This window comes from Truncatella angustata, assembly GCF_020726525.1.
Source record: "Truncatella angustata strain MPI-SDFR-AT-0073 chromosome Unknown BKA67scaffold_2, whole genome shotgun sequence".
In the NCBI taxonomy this organism is placed as follows: Eukaryota; Fungi; Ascomycota; class Sordariomycetes; order Amphisphaeriales; family Sporocadaceae; genus Truncatella; species Truncatella angustata.
Genome location: NW_025763382.1, coordinates 4,908,190 through 4,922,766, shown reverse-complemented (window position 1 = coordinate 4,922,766; position 14,577 = coordinate 4,908,190). Strand labels below are relative to the sequence as shown.

The following is a 14,577-nucleotide window of genomic DNA, read 5'->3' as shown; positions in this document are numbered from 1 at the left end:
GATCGAAAGTTGTTGACAAAGGAGCTAATTAAGCACGGAGTAGCTTTTTGTACTTTTCCAGAGTAAACTCATGTACGTTAAGCTCAGCTGAAGCTTGCTGCTGCTTCCCCACCTGGCTTGCGAACACGGGATACGAACGGTCACATCTCTCCAAATGGACTCTCCAGTCAGTTCCCCGGTCAGACTCAAAGCATAACATTGCATATTACCACTCAACGTACAGATCTCGAACCATATGCATGGCATCGAGATGTCTCGACCATATGCTCCGGCTATTTGGGCGCTCATGCTGGTAGCCGCGCCTTTAGCTTACGTTATCTATACTAAGTCGAGCTACGACGCCAGAACTAGCATTTCATGTGTCGTTTTATCATCGTTGGATCCGAACCAGATAGAGCAGTTTCAACTTGAGGTCGGGGGCGATCGCAAAGAACAAACCATCCTGTCGCCCGAGGTACTGGCACGCCCACGAGAATGGGTCGTGGCACAAGAACGTGTCCTCTCGAACCCTGTGCCCCTTACGAACATGGATCGCACCCTAGCGCAAGGAGCATCCCAGGGCCTGGTTGAAGTTTATATGCGGACGACCATGGGCTTGTTCGCACGTACGCCGCAGGCGTGGTTCATGCGGCGGATCATCGGAGACCCAGGAGTCAGGAGGACTTTTGATGCCGAATATCTGGACAGATGCGACTTCGAAGTCGGAGATCGTGTCTGTGGGGTGTATGTAATCACGTCCAGGACCCAGCCGAAGAACAGGTCTGACGGCGGAACGACGGGCGGCGAGATGGTTGTCTTGAGTCTGTCGCCGCCAGGGGGGTGGGCTGGCCCAGTTGTGCGAGGCAGCTTGATCGTCGGGTACAACAGAGAAGGGAATATGATCCAGCTGATCAATGAGACGGTACTGTGGAGAGAAAAGAAGGAGAAACCCGTTTTTCTCGAGGGCGTGGTTGGAAGATGGGCTCACTCGTTCATGGTCCAGTGGATGGTTCTAAGGGGGTTGGAAGCTCTTACAGCTTCCAGAATAGACGTTAGAGGGGGACTTAATAAACGCAGGTGATAATTTTTTTTCTTGGCGTATAGCGAAACACAAATAACTCATTTGCATATTTGAGAGTAAACCTATAACAGTCACGCTCATTGAATCGATATGTAGGTGAAACCATGATTCGCTGTTAAAAGGATAAAGATAGGCAGTGACCACTCTCAACAATGGTTCAGATAGTGTATGATGGGATCATAACGATATGTTATCCAATTAATGATGGTGCTCGACCTAAATCATCATATTAAATAGTTTCAAGCTTATCTCTCTCCATCAAAAGATGGCGACAAAACGCCAGCTTAACCAGTATCTTAATCAACCCGAAATCTTATCTGTCCCAATTTCAAACAAATTCATTTTCGTTTCCAATACATATTCAATTATGACGAGACATCTCAAAAAATGTGCCAATCTCACCTTCAATCCATAGCTTGATTGCCAAAACAATGGCACGGAGGTCCCTTGCTGATTGGGGAGTAGTAGTACAGCATCGTACTGTTTTGGTGGCAAGGAATATACCCCGTGCGACCTCGCGATGCCATAACGAGTAATCCAATCTTAGGGGCCTCGGTATTGACTTCTAACTCTCGATGCAGAATTGGTGCCATGAGGACTAGGCATTAGTCGGGACCAGGACTGAGATGTCTACGGTACGAAATGTAAACATTATGTAAGGTTACTTCAGATATTCGCCAACCTAGACGCTGACAGACACTTCCGTTCTATAAGATATATGTATATCTGCTGGATAGTCGTGTTTTCGGTTGCTTGGGTGAAGTGAATCCGAATGCGCCGTACCTACAAATATGTCAGACATAACCTGACAAACATTACTTACTAACATGATAGTTGGTTGTTCCCTTTTTGCTTTCTATCTAACCTAGACATGCACATAACTAGATGGAACTGTTCCTATGAATATGTGAGTGTTTTATTATCCGTTGGCTTTTAGCAGTCATGTAAAGCAACTGTCGAAACCCTTTCTATTTTCCTTGGCCGATTGTCTGTAAAATAAGTCAATTACTTCTTTATTTGTCAATCTCGTTCATTCCATACATGACGGTTAGTTGTTTCTAGAAAATAAATTTCAATTAAGCACAGCTTGCCATCCTTTTCGTTTGGCAAATCCAACTACACCTTCGTCGCGAAGCACATCAGCGCCTTGTCTTCCTGTAACAATGCTTCTCTCGACTTCGGCCCCTTTGACATAGAAAGGGAAAGACCATCTTGTGTCACCACCTTTCTGTATCGGTTCTTCTCCACTTCTTTCCCACTCAATCTTTCCCCCTTTCCTCCGCTTCACAAATCCAGACGCCTCACGATCCATCGACAGAAACCATTTCCTCTGGTGCACACTGTCGATCGTGTTTGTAGCTCCAGTGTATGCATTTGTTTTACGGACTTGTTCATCCTCTAACTCCTGGATTTCACGTTCCATAGCTGATATGCCTGCCTGGTCTGGCTCCGCTGGCGCATCCACCGTCTCACAGTCATCATCGTCTGGCTTGCGGCTAATTTCTGACTCGGATTCAGAACTAGTCATGGGCTCTGGTCTCTTTGCCTGAATCTTTAAAGTCCCTCTTCTTCTACTCGTTCTAGGCTTTCTGCCACTCTTGACACGACCAGCTGCGTCCTCGTCTCTTGTGAGCCTCAAATTGAGCACGTAATTATTCGGCAGCCTCGTGCCATTTAATCTGATCTTGATCTTACGTGTTTGGAAAGCACGATGCAGCTTTTCCTGCTGCGTCTGCGTGTCCCACTTGTTCTCCTCCTCATCAGAACTGTTCTGTGAATCTGGATCCTGAGCAGGTGCATGCTTACTTCGCCTCTCAAGCACTTCGTACGTGCCCGTGTCCCATATCATCATGGACCCTGTTGACACAGAACCCGTCTCGATGAGGTGGTTCCACAGGCAATGGACCCGTGTCTCGGTGGCGTTGCGCATGAGGCGCCGGCTGTTCGGATCCCCGGGCAGCCCATACATTATGGCCCAGGACGCAGAGCTTGTCTCGTTGATTTGCAGACGTAAGTCGTAGTGTGTTCCTGCTACAGGATGATCGTGCTGATGCACCACAAAGTGAGAACCATTGCGGAATCCGGCGTTTGCGTCATAAAGTACCTGCCAAGCCGAAATGGGCAGATGTGGCAGTCCAGCAGGGTACGGTTTGAGGATGGACTTCGCTAGGATGGCGCTGAAGTAAGCAAGGTGGTCTGAAACTTCTGCCTCTCCCGCTTCAACCGCTGCCGCTCTGGGTAATTGGGATACTTGACGATCTGAATTTCTAGACTGAATGGCGTTCTCGGCTTCTGAGACTTCTCTATTATCTGTTTCCCCATCACGTGGAGAGCGGGTAAGCTCAAGGCTCCATTCTAGATTACGTTTCTTGATGAATGGATTCCCCACCAGCTCGGGACTGTGATCGCGCTTAGAAGCCATTGTACCAGTGAACTATTTGAGCTCTGTAACTTAGTAAATCACGGTCACGGATGCGATGTGAAGAAGGGTACCTGCTGCGTGCGAATCAGGTAGAGCAAATCTGTGATAGAAGATGTTTCACACCTATCGGCTCCGAAAGCGAACGCTGATGTAACACAAGTTGGTGCTCCAAAAACTATTGTGTAACGCAAACATGAAGGTGCATTCAATGACGTAGCCGAAACGAAGCAATCGAGTGCTTCTCACGTTCTGCAAAGGTCTATTAGTTCTTCGTCAGTCAGTCAAAGAAGATGAAACGAGAGAAGTGGCCAATTATACACGGTAATTTAGTTTCGCCAATACACGTAGTTCTTCAGAGAAGGTTGTGCTTGAAAGGTTGATGAATGGTGCTAATGATTGCGTTGGGTGGCCGCACTGCGCTGAGTTATAGTCACCGTATTCATTGCTGTAAAGTTCATTTAATCTAGACTAGTCTAGGTTAGGCTAGTCTAACTGTGATTTGAAAACAGTGTACATAAGCAGAATATGAATAACAAGACACACGAACATGGTTTTATAACTTTGCTATCCTTGCCCCGTCTGTTGAGCATGATCCAGCTACTATTACATTGAAAAGCTTTGAATTGAAGTATATAATAATCTCCAGTTGTTTGGCATAGACCTACATATGCCCCAACCCCTCACCCTCCACATGCAAATGGCTGTGACTCCATCAAAACCAAGGCGTTCCTGGTTATTCAGCATGCATCTCTTTCATGGCTGAACAGGAAACATGGGGCTAAAATTGCAAAATTAAAAACTCGCAGTCTGAGCACAGATCAGACAAAACAATGATGAGAGTGGGATTCGAACCCACGCCTCAATGAGACTAGCAATGAAGGCTTTGAACCTGAAGCTAGCGCCTTAGACCGCTCGGCCATCTCACCGATTGTTGTTGAGAAATCTGAGCTTGTGTGAGCCCTAGGACCTGTGTGGCAGTGGAGTCGAGGGTGGTGAGGGTTGGTACAGCTTGGCATCATAAGCCTTGGTGGTGTGGGGCCTTCAAGACTTACACTGGGATAAGATAGCCCAGGTTTTAGCTCGTCGACTGGATTCTTGTGGAATGCCCTGGTTATCATCCGTAATGTGTTATCGATCGCCGCCGCAATGAAATGAATATATATTGTAAATGGCTTGCATAACATGTATAGGCATGAGGCGCATAGAGTTACACAATAGAAGCCGAACCTGCAGGACTGTCATGAGATCTAATCTAAGGGAAAGCCCCGCCTGCTCCTTGTCGAGTGTACGCTTGTGGTGGAAAGCTCTCAGGCTCTTTAGCTGTTGCACCGAACCTTGCAGCGGCACATCGGCGGTCTCGATTCTTAAGCAAGCGCTGCTTTAGCGCCGGGGAGTTAATGACCAGGACTGCACGCAATATAGCCTTGCATCCTTTTGGCTGTACGGAACCTCACCAAAGTACTACCATGTTAAAATACTCATTGACATGATCAAGTAGAGCACTACTATGGCGTTGTTGGCCCTAGAAAGGATACTTCATATTCATTCTCATACGCATACATAGTAGACCCGTTGAGTGTATCCTTGATGCCTCATAATTTGCCTCAGTATGCATCACCAACACTTCGTCACGGCTTCCTAACCTAGATGACTAACATGCCAATGCGACCAGTGCAGATACCACACATACTAACTCCAACTGCCGTACAGGACTTGTCTCGTCCTCCTGCATGTCGTGCTTGATACTGTAGCATCATATCAAGTAATTTAACTTTCTTTTGTATTTAGCCAGTCATGGCAGAACAGTCAAAATTCGAGAGTCTCCCTAATGAGATACTGTTAGAGATTTTGTCTTGTAAGTCATCTGTCCAATGACCCCTCTGTCGGGGCGCCTATGAACGCTCTTTTCCAGAGCCGCTAACAAAGCACGAGACCTTTCCCCAACGCACATTACCGAACTTCAAGTCTTGTCTCAGCGACTCTTACGTGTATGCCGAGACAGCGTTTTCTGGCGCCTGCGATGCCACGAAGAGTCTACTTTTCTGGAGAGTTTCAAACGCCGGCGCAGCCTCCGATTCTCGGACGAAGACGAGACTCTCGTAAGCGCCGTTCTGAGCTCTCAGAATGGAGGCCCGGACACAACAAATACGCCGCGAACGTCCCGGAAAGCCGTCGAGAACGAACGAGTACGAATCCTTGCAAACTGGGATCCATCCTTTGATGGTGAGAGTGTGAACTGGTACAATGAGTACATCCAGCGGCGCGGCGCAATCGCTGTTAGCTGGTTCGAGCAGCCTCAAATCAGGGATGGCGATATGAAAGATGCGATCGAGGTCAAAGGTACTGCTCTTTTCCGGCCAAGTCAGAACACAGATGTGCTCTACGCGGTGGCTCCTCTGGACGACGGATCAGTATGTCTCTGGGATGTCAAGGGGAATGGGGAAACTCGCCGAAAGCCAGGGTCAATTCTGTCAAAGAGTCAGGAAGGCTTACTTCGCCTTGACAGTCCCAGTCTCTCATTCCGATCCAGAATGACAAGCATCGGTATAACGGAATGTGTCAGTGTGGATAGCAGCAGGAACAGGGCGTTTTTCGCCGTTCAGAGTCGTGAGTGTCCATAATGCAGACGCACGGCATGTCACTAAACTTTGTAGACCTTGTCGAAGTCGATCTGCAAACACTGCAAATCGTGGCCCAGCAGCCATATGAGTGGCCTATTACTACTATGTCCACGGCGCACCCTACAATACCGTTGACAATTGGCACATTCCATGGAATCCATTTGCATGATTCGAGAGTGGGAACCAAAATCAAGCGCGACAGAAACGAGCGGCTAGACGTTTTCGATCGGGTAAAGTCTCCTGATCTTTCTCTTGTTATGGATCCCAGCCCTCTACCACCTTATGCGCCTCTGACCCAGTCTGGACCACTAAGTATACTTCACATGGAGCAACCAAGCTCCAAGGAGCTTATATCCGACGACATCTTTGTGGCCGGTCGGTTTGCTAGTGTCCTTCACTACGATCGCCGTATGTTCCCTGCAATCAAAGGATCCATACATTCAGGGGCGAGATTGTGCAGCCTAGCATCTCTGCCTTATCCATTTTCATGCCTCGACAGTGATCTGCGCCGCCATGGGGAGCTCTCAGTAGACCAAGTCAACAAGGTTAAAAGTGCTACTGGAGGGCGAACCCTGATTGCGGGTGGAGAGTATAACACGAAAGGTTCTTTGGAGATATACGGCCTAGCTGAAGATCAAGGAAACGACGACTACAACCTCATACAAAAGTCCACCATGAAAAACAGACAAACAGCATCTGCGGCAAAATTACTATCGGTCATAAACCATGGAGCGCGTATTGTTTATTCGGATGGCGATGGCTACCTCAAGTGGATGGAGAGAGATGGTTTCACCGAAGTCCGTCGGCACAAGATAGGGCATGGTGAGAAGGTGGCTCATCGGTCTCTTTTCGCATCAATGCCGGGTTCCGACGAGATTGCACGAAAGATGTTGTCGACCCGAACCAAAGAAATGGGCACCGACGGTGACGTGAACAATGATGACATCGTTTTCTGGACAGGCGAGAAACTAGGTCTCGTCAGCTTTTCTTCCCAACCTGGCTTCAGTTCAGAAGATTTTGAGGACGACACTCGAACGCCCGAAGAGATCAAGACAGAGAAAGAAGCTCATCTCTACAACGAGAGGATGAGACTTGCGCTGGAACGACAAGCTAATGACGTTAGATACGTTCGACACCTCGGAGCTGGTATTCTTCGTGGAATTTGATATGCACCAAGCAATGCCAGCCCATGGATATCGTCGCGCAGCCGAAGCTCTCGGGATAGGAAGCAATGAGTAGTCGCTAGAATGAGCGTTAGATTTTCGAGTATACTGGATTAAAAACAACATCCCATACATTCAATAAAGTGTCGTTGTCAGTTTTGGTGGTCGAGGATAATCTAGCTGGGCTATAAAGCGTGACCAAGACTCAACCTGGCAGCCACACTCATGAGCATGTGAAGACTTCTATGTGAAGCATCAGAATAATTAGGGGTTGAGATACACACGACTGGCAAGCACAAGGCCCTGCAATCATTAGTTAAACCAACCAATCAAGTCCCGTAAATTTGTGACTCATAACTCTGCGGCATGAGATCCTTTTGGACCCATGGCCCGCAGTTACACGTAGACATTTCCCATAGGACTTGATGCAATACGATGGAGCGTTATATGAATCCTACAAACATATGCAAGGCAACTTTGGCATCAGAACATTGTGCGATATCACTTGAGAACAGACTTACAAGCCTTGAATCCTGGCCGCCTCGTGAAACGCAAGAAATGGATGGTCTTTGATGAACAATTTCAAGGTGAGGCAGCGAATGAGATGTCGCCATGTTGTACCGGCAGAGCCGCAGCCAATTAGGCCAAACACAAGGAATCCATATTTTAGGCGGACCCCAGCCGCTGGACCTATGGCCACAAGTCAATAGTTTGACCCATCTCTCATTTTCGCCTCTCTTTTCAAAATCATACCTTTCGTGGCCAGTCCGTTGCATATCAGTTTCGGTGATTATATTGCCAGCCGCTGCAGCACAGTCGTAATCTTCAAGCAGATATGCAGCAGTGGAACGGGCAAGGGTTCGTTCATCAGCAATCTATGTGTTGTCCAACTTTGACCTGATGCGTATGTACAGTATGTCATGAGCAAAAGATGCCGTGCTGTTGTCATTGCACCGCACCGCACCGCACCAAGCAACCAAAGTTAGGCCATGCGCTGATCGTCAAACTAAGAGAAAAACTTGGAGGGACATCCTGACATGCTCGCTTTTCACCGCTTCAACATCAACCTAGGATCATCTGGATTCCATTCTTCAGACAAGTTCTTGAGGATCTCGCGTCTCCACTGGTATGCTACTCCAATAAACGAAAGTTACCCAAGAGGCGATTCGCCATCTCGGCACGCATGCGTCCGCAGCTGAGCAGCAGCTAGGGAGACGTGCATCGACATGTGGGTTTTTGCAGCTGCATCTCTTCACGACTAAACTTCCGCAACATCCCCTCTCTGCGCGATCGTCTGTTGGGTTGTCGTCAATGCTCTGTCGCTTGAGTGAGGCTAGACTAGTTTCCGCTTCCTATTTGTCTTCGGGATGCCGCTTGCACGATACACGCCAGTCTACTGTAAGCTTTCGATGCAGGGCATCCCGTGCTCCCTCAAGTACGGTCGCATTTCCGAGACAACTGACCGCATCATTTCTTCATTACTTGTTCCGAACTTCCAGGGTTAGCTTTCTTACTTCCAACATTTCTATACTTGTATTCTTTTCTTGATCAATCGCCAGTCATTCATTCAGTACTGTCTCGTCTTTCATGCATACTCCCTCAATTGCCGCCGATCATGCACGGCGAGGATTGGTATGGCGGGGGAACGCCGATGTCGCGCTCTTCGAGTGCTGCCTCTTCTTTCCCAGGTGACCGATACATCAGTCGAACGTATCCCGAAGGGGGGAAGAGGCCTTATGTCAACTTCGAGTATGTCGAGGTCGCTGACGAGGATGCATCGTTTCCCGCACCGAAACGGCCACGATATGTAGGCGTTATACCAGAAGTACCACGGGAGCCTTCATTCTTCATACTGAGGGAAGCGGGTCGGCCAAGCCCAGTGCCGTTCTACGATTATGATGGCTCTGGCTCGGTCTCGAGGGTGCCATCACCCGCAGTATCCGAAAGAATGTCGGATAATGAGATCCCACCACACCGCTTTTTGCGGCCGGACCTTCGTCCCACCCCTGTCGAGAGGACATCATCGGGCTTGTCTCTTGCGCCTGAAGATGACGACAACGAAGCCCGGTCAGGTTACTCAGACATGAAGAAGGATGAGCAGGCAGCCAATCGTGTTGAAAGCCATTTCGCCCATTATCACAAACGGGCGCGCGACTCCAAGGCAGAGCGGATTCTGAAGAGCCTTATTTCTCCGAAGTCTTCTCCCGGAAAAGAGTTTGAGATAGATGGTGCGGCTCTGAACAACATATTCCGTGCAACGAACGAGATATTCTTCTTTGGCTCCCTGCGGAACCGTGTGAAATGGGATTGGTCTGATGGGTCTAATGAACGGTACCATACTCAGATCATAGGCACGACGGCCTTGCGCGCGGCAAAGGATGGGGGATACGAGACACTGATCGTGTTGTCACATCGCTATCTGAAAGACAGACGGTATAACAGACGATTACTCATATCTACCTTTATTCACGAGCTGATTCACAGCTACCTCTTCATCCGGTGCGGATTCAAGGCGAAGCGGTTTGGAGGACATACAGTCGGCTTCCACCAGATTGCTAAGCTGATTGACGAATGGGCCGGCCCGGACACACTTTTCCTGAGCAACATGGAGGCCGATCTTGACGACTTCCGCCTTGCGCATAATCATAACTCCCCCGGGTATGATGTATTTCGTAACTGCGGGATGCAGTGCTCTGAAGACGTCAATGGTATTCCGCCGGCTGACCACCCGCCAGACGAATGGCCTGTTTTACGTTTACTGGACAATGGACACTATGGAAATAGGTTCGGTCCACCATGAGTCTGTTTCTTGACATATTCAAGAAGCAGCCATCAACGTTAACCATGACTTTCGAGTCATAACTACACATGTTTTCTTTATCTAACTAGCATGGCGATGGCGTTTGATACCTCAGGGTCTCAACTATGTATCTTGGAATGTAAATTCTCGGGGCGGTTGTTTGTAGTAGTACATATTATATCACTAAAATTGATGACATCTCTCATTACAGTTCACGGTGAACCACTTCACAATACTTTGGCATTCCAAAGTGATCTACATGTCTGATTGATCAAGGTAGTATGCTCTGGTTGGATTATTCCAGAACATCAATTAGACATTAGCCATCATAATTATAAAAACGCCCTGGTGATCAAGTGATCTTGTGTCTACCCATTTTATGTCTAAGACACCGAGCCATTGATCCCAACCACAACTAGATTATGGCTCAAACCAAGTGTCATTCATGTATGATGAAGTACAAGCGTACTCTAGGTTACGTGCAAGGTGGTTTATAGCCACAACCGGTTCTCTATTTGTAGGCTTATGTAGCTCGCTCTCTTCTCAAGTGTGCTGTGGCAGCTTCTTACGAGATGCCAGAGGGTGATCTGGCCAAAGCGCATTAAATTCCAAAGTGTTGGGTTCCTCAAATTATACGGTGTGCAGGCAACTTTCGACGGATGAGCTTCACCTGCGCAATATATTCCAGAAGCTCTCGGAATCGCCGGGTACCTTGATGAATATTTGTTTCTTCGAAACATTACTCAAAGGGTCAAGGCAGCTTGTTATTTTAGAGATCCGTGACACATTGGTCGTGTACGACATGGCGTGTCGAGCCATTGGTTCCAATGGCCGACGACATATCAAGATAGGGGCTCGCTCTGAACATGATTCGGTGGTCGTTCAATGTGTCAATTAAATTCCACCTGGCTGGTTTGACCTGAAAACTACATTAAATTGTGAGCTATGTCATGCTTACTTGGACCTATTCGTTTGCGGGGATAGAGGTTACAACTACAACATCCTCAATACGATAGGCGCAACGACTCAGTCATCATGGGTCAATCTTTCGCGCACTAAACCACACGACCATGCAAGTTCTGGCGGCGTAGGGCTTTAACATCATGGTCGACATAGAAAGAGTCCCAGATGATCTTGTCTACCACGCGTCTTATTAGATGGAACAGGAAGCCGAGATCGTCATGAGTAGCACAGGTACAAAACAAGTGGGTAGACCGAGGGAGAACTTGCACGAGATAATATAAGTCTGTGGCAAGACCGTCACGGTAAACCAGCCCGTTTTAAAAAGATATGTCGCGACATGGTAAATGAGTTGGGAGTGAATGGAAGACCTTGGAATGACGAAGCAAAAAAAATAAAATAAAATCACGACCAAAAAAAAAACAAATCGAAGCTACGAAAGTCAAATATAGCTGTTACGTCGTGTGAAATACTAGCGAGTATATAATTTGAGAAAGAGCAGAACAGTAAATTGTCTGACCACAAAACTGTAGTCATTCTACAAGATTCTTTTTAATTTGTAAAATTTTCAACTTTCCTTCAAATTTGATTGACGAGGGTGCACTGGCTACGCGCAACATTTGGAAATGAGAGGCTATATTGTGCTTCCCAGCTCATGATGCATATGATTTTGGCAGAACCTACAACAGCAACATCGTATTTGCCAAATCTTCTAAACCAAGTAGTAGGCGTGAAATTATGATGATGGCCTTTGAGATATTTGTCCCAGCTTCGCTGTAGCGCTCCGCCCCAAGCAGTAAAGCCGTCAGACTTTTGCGAAAGTGATCATCAGACGATATAGTGTGCAACCCGATGATGCGTACCGTTCCAGGATCTGTCGCTCGCAACGCGAGGTGGAAGGTAAGCCTTCGTGTCCAAGGGTTGGCATCCTCCTTCACCTCGCTGCCTGCTTGATTGGTAATTGATTAAGAGATCCGCATGGAGAGTGAGTCACATCTGCAACTAAATTGTAAGTTATTGCCGGCCAATACCAGCTAGCACTAAACAGTGCCTGTCACAACACCGCTTGAAAGTTTTGATTGGCGGGTCTGGGGCAGGATTCTTGTGATCCTTGATTATCGCTAGATCAGATAAGATTGCTTGGCACCCCCCTGCATCGAGCATGTGCGGCGGTCTGATTAGTCAAGCAACGTATTTAAAGCTGGCATTGTGTCTAACTCTGGAGGCTCGGTATATTGTCCTCTACGTCTTGCCTCTTTCCCAGCCTCTCTGTTCACCTCCAAATATCATGACATCCAACGCACAAGATATGAGAGATGACCCAATCGCCCCTGTTGGTATAGCCGATATCGAACTTGCACCTGCTACTGTGCATGCAAGTGCAAAACGGGACGACCCTTTTCTCGTCGTGTTCGAAGAGCCACATGATGCATCAAATCCCAAAGACTGGCCAAATGGTCGCAAATGGGCCGTCACGGACGTTTTATCCGCGACCGGCTTCAACAGGATCATGGTCTCAACAATAATGGCACCAGCGCTGTCTACTATTGCCACTGAACTCAATATGAACTCGATTGAGTCGGTCATGAGCTTGTCCATCTACATACTTGCAACTGCTCTTGGTCCTCTGTTTATCGGCCCGTTATCCGAGATATACGGGCGCCAGGTTATATTGCACGCTTCAAACATATGGTTCCTCGTCTGGAACATTGCTTGTGGTTTCGCCAAGACCAAAGAAACTCTCATTGCTGCGCGCTTTCTAGCAGGGTTCGGTGCTAGTGCCATATATGCCCTCGCTGGCGGCGTGCTTGGCGATATATGGCGACCCGAGCAACGCGGTCGTTCGCTGGGCATCTATCTCTTGATCCCGCTCCTAGGAGCTGCTGTTGGTAAGTAGGGCTCAAACGCCTCCACGATTTCTATTGACTTGTTGGCCAGGGCCCATCATCGGCGGTTTCATGGCAGCACGAACCACTTGGAGATGGATGTTCTGGGCAACATCCATCTTCCAGGCCGTCATGATTGCTGTTTCCATTACCACATTCAAGGAGACATATGCGCCTCTGATATTGAAGCAGCGAGCAGTGCGGCTGCGACAAGAAACGGGAAATCAGCAATATCACACGTCATTCGAACGATTAGAGGAGAGGAAATCTACCTTCTCGATATTGTGTCGCGCTCTGACCCGACCACTTCGATTGTTGGCTTTCCATCCAATCATCCAAATCACCGCGCTCATTTCAGCATTCTACTACGGAGTCTTGTATATTGTATTGTCCAGCTTTGCGACGTTGTGGACTGACAAGTACCATCAGTCAGTTGAGCTCAGTGGTCTACACTATATTGCGATCGCCCTAGGTGAGGTAGCAGGCTGTCAGGTGGGCGGCCCTCTTATGGATTTCATGTATCGTCATATGCTGGCACGTTTTGGCACTAACGAACATGCTCCCGAATATCGCATCCCCCTCATCTTCCCAGTCGCCTTCCTGGGTCCTCTTGGACTCTTTATTTATGGGTGGACGGCAGAGTATCGTGTACATTGGATGGCAGTTGATACAGGAGTGTTCATCTATATGTTTGGCGGACAAATAGCGGGTATGCCACTACAGGCCTATGTTATCGATGCCTATCCGGAGCACGCAAGTAGTGCTCTAGCGGCGTCTCAGTTCTTGAGGTCCATGACCGCGTTCCTGTTTCCGCTGTTTGCGCCTAGCATGTACGATGCTTTGGGGTATGGATGGGGAAACAGTACGATTGCTTTCATCGCGTTGGTATTTGGCATTCCAGCACCTTTGGCTCTGTGGTTCTGGGGCGCAAAGCTGAGGGCCAAAGCTACGACTAGCTACTAATCATAATTGGGTGGAGGATATGGAGCATCTACTATTTGACGGACACTTCCCATGATGTCTCGGTAGCTTTCATGGTTTTGAGTTGTGAGTACTGTTGGCACGGTTACCTTTCAAACCTGAACCACACCATATACTACGCCCCTTCAAAGTTTGGAGCGCAGAATATATTAAAAATACGAGGTTCACCCAGTACATATTTATGTAATTTCACCGGAGCATACACGTTTATCAGCATTTGTCCTCATGATTGACTGATATGCCGACCAGAACGATGAAAGTCTAATGGTATAGTCAACTGAACGAACAAACCGGGGTTGAAATGACAAGCATGGGAGGAGATCCCGTAGTGTCTAGTTTCTTTTGTTCGTTCAATATACACGTGTTTGGCCCACCCCGAAAGACTTATACTGAGCAGGAGCCTTTCTCGTTGAGCGGCTTGTCGTCGATCATGAGTTCATGATTCTTTACCAGACAACTACGTTTGTTGGCAATAACAGAGAGGCGTGCGAATTTTGAATCCTGAATCCCATATATGGCATTTACATAATGAAAATATTACTCGAAAACTTCAGGAGTAAGATACGACAGACATGAGACATATCTCGAAAAAGCGGCTAATCGGGATGTGATACTTTCAGGACAAATTAATACCAACAGCTGAAACGATAACTTGAAAGCAGTCCTAGTTCAGACAGATGTTTG

The 14,577-nt window shown here is 47.7% G+C and overlaps 5 protein-coding genes and 1 non-coding gene across 6 annotated transcripts; 4 read left to right on the top strand and 2 right to left on the bottom strand.

Annotated features, from left to right (window-relative positions):
- The first annotated feature begins 1 nt into the window (after position 1).
- On the top strand, positions 2-1,128 carry BKA67DRAFT_556109 (uncharacterized protein). Its single transcript, XM_046102134.1, has one exon. It carries the CDS (start codon positions 236-238, stop codon positions 1,058-1,060), a length of 825 nt encoding a protein of 274 aa, XP_045961940.1. The 5' UTR covers positions 2-235; the 3' UTR covers positions 1,061-1,128.
- Positions 1,129-2,132: 1,004 nt separating this feature from the next.
- On the bottom strand, positions 2,133-3,482 carry BKA67DRAFT_532898 (DNA polymerase ligase-domain-containing protein; the record flags this gene model as incomplete). Its single annotated transcript, XM_046099610.1, has 1 exon — positions 2,133-3,482. One exon carries the CDS (start codon positions 3,480-3,482, stop codon positions 2,133-2,135), a length of 1,350 nt encoding a protein of 449 aa, XP_045961939.1.
- Positions 3,483-4,313: 831 nt separating this feature from the next.
- Positions 4,314-4,408, bottom strand: BKA67DRAFT_t44. Its single transcript has one exon. It is a non-coding gene; the product is annotated as a tRNA-Leu (tRNA).
- Positions 4,409-4,875: 467 nt separating this feature from the next.
- BKA67DRAFT_556104 (F-box domain-containing protein) lies at positions 4,876-7,719 on the top strand. Its single transcript, XM_046102133.1, has 4 exons — positions 4,876-5,089; positions 5,155-5,337; positions 5,415-6,089; positions 6,137-7,719. Exons 2-4 carry the CDS (start codon positions 5,277-5,279, stop codon positions 7,267-7,269), a joined length of 1,869 nt encoding a protein of 622 aa, XP_045961938.1. The 5' UTR covers positions 4,876-5,089; positions 5,155-5,276; the 3' UTR covers positions 7,270-7,719.
- Positions 7,720-8,382: 663 nt separating this feature from the next.
- On the top strand, positions 8,383-10,126 carry BKA67DRAFT_195964 (uncharacterized protein). Its single transcript, XM_046095387.1, has 3 exons — positions 8,383-8,392; positions 8,477-8,766; positions 8,826-10,126. Exons 2-3 carry the CDS (start codon positions 8,634-8,636, stop codon positions 10,064-10,066), a joined length of 1,374 nt encoding a protein of 457 aa, XP_045961937.1. The 5' UTR covers positions 8,383-8,392; positions 8,477-8,633; the 3' UTR covers positions 10,067-10,126.
- A 2,117-nt stretch (positions 10,127-12,243) lies between these two features.
- Positions 12,244-14,107, top strand: BKA67DRAFT_556096 (putative efflux pump antibiotic resistance protein). Its single transcript, XM_046102132.1, has 2 exons — positions 12,244-12,915; positions 12,965-14,107. The coding sequence occupies exons 1-2, from the start codon at positions 12,315-12,317 to the stop codon at positions 13,873-13,875; spliced, it is 1,512 nt and encodes a 503-aa protein (XP_045961936.1). The 5' UTR covers positions 12,244-12,314; the 3' UTR covers positions 13,876-14,107.
- The last annotated feature ends 470 nt before the right edge of the window (positions 14,108-14,577 follow it).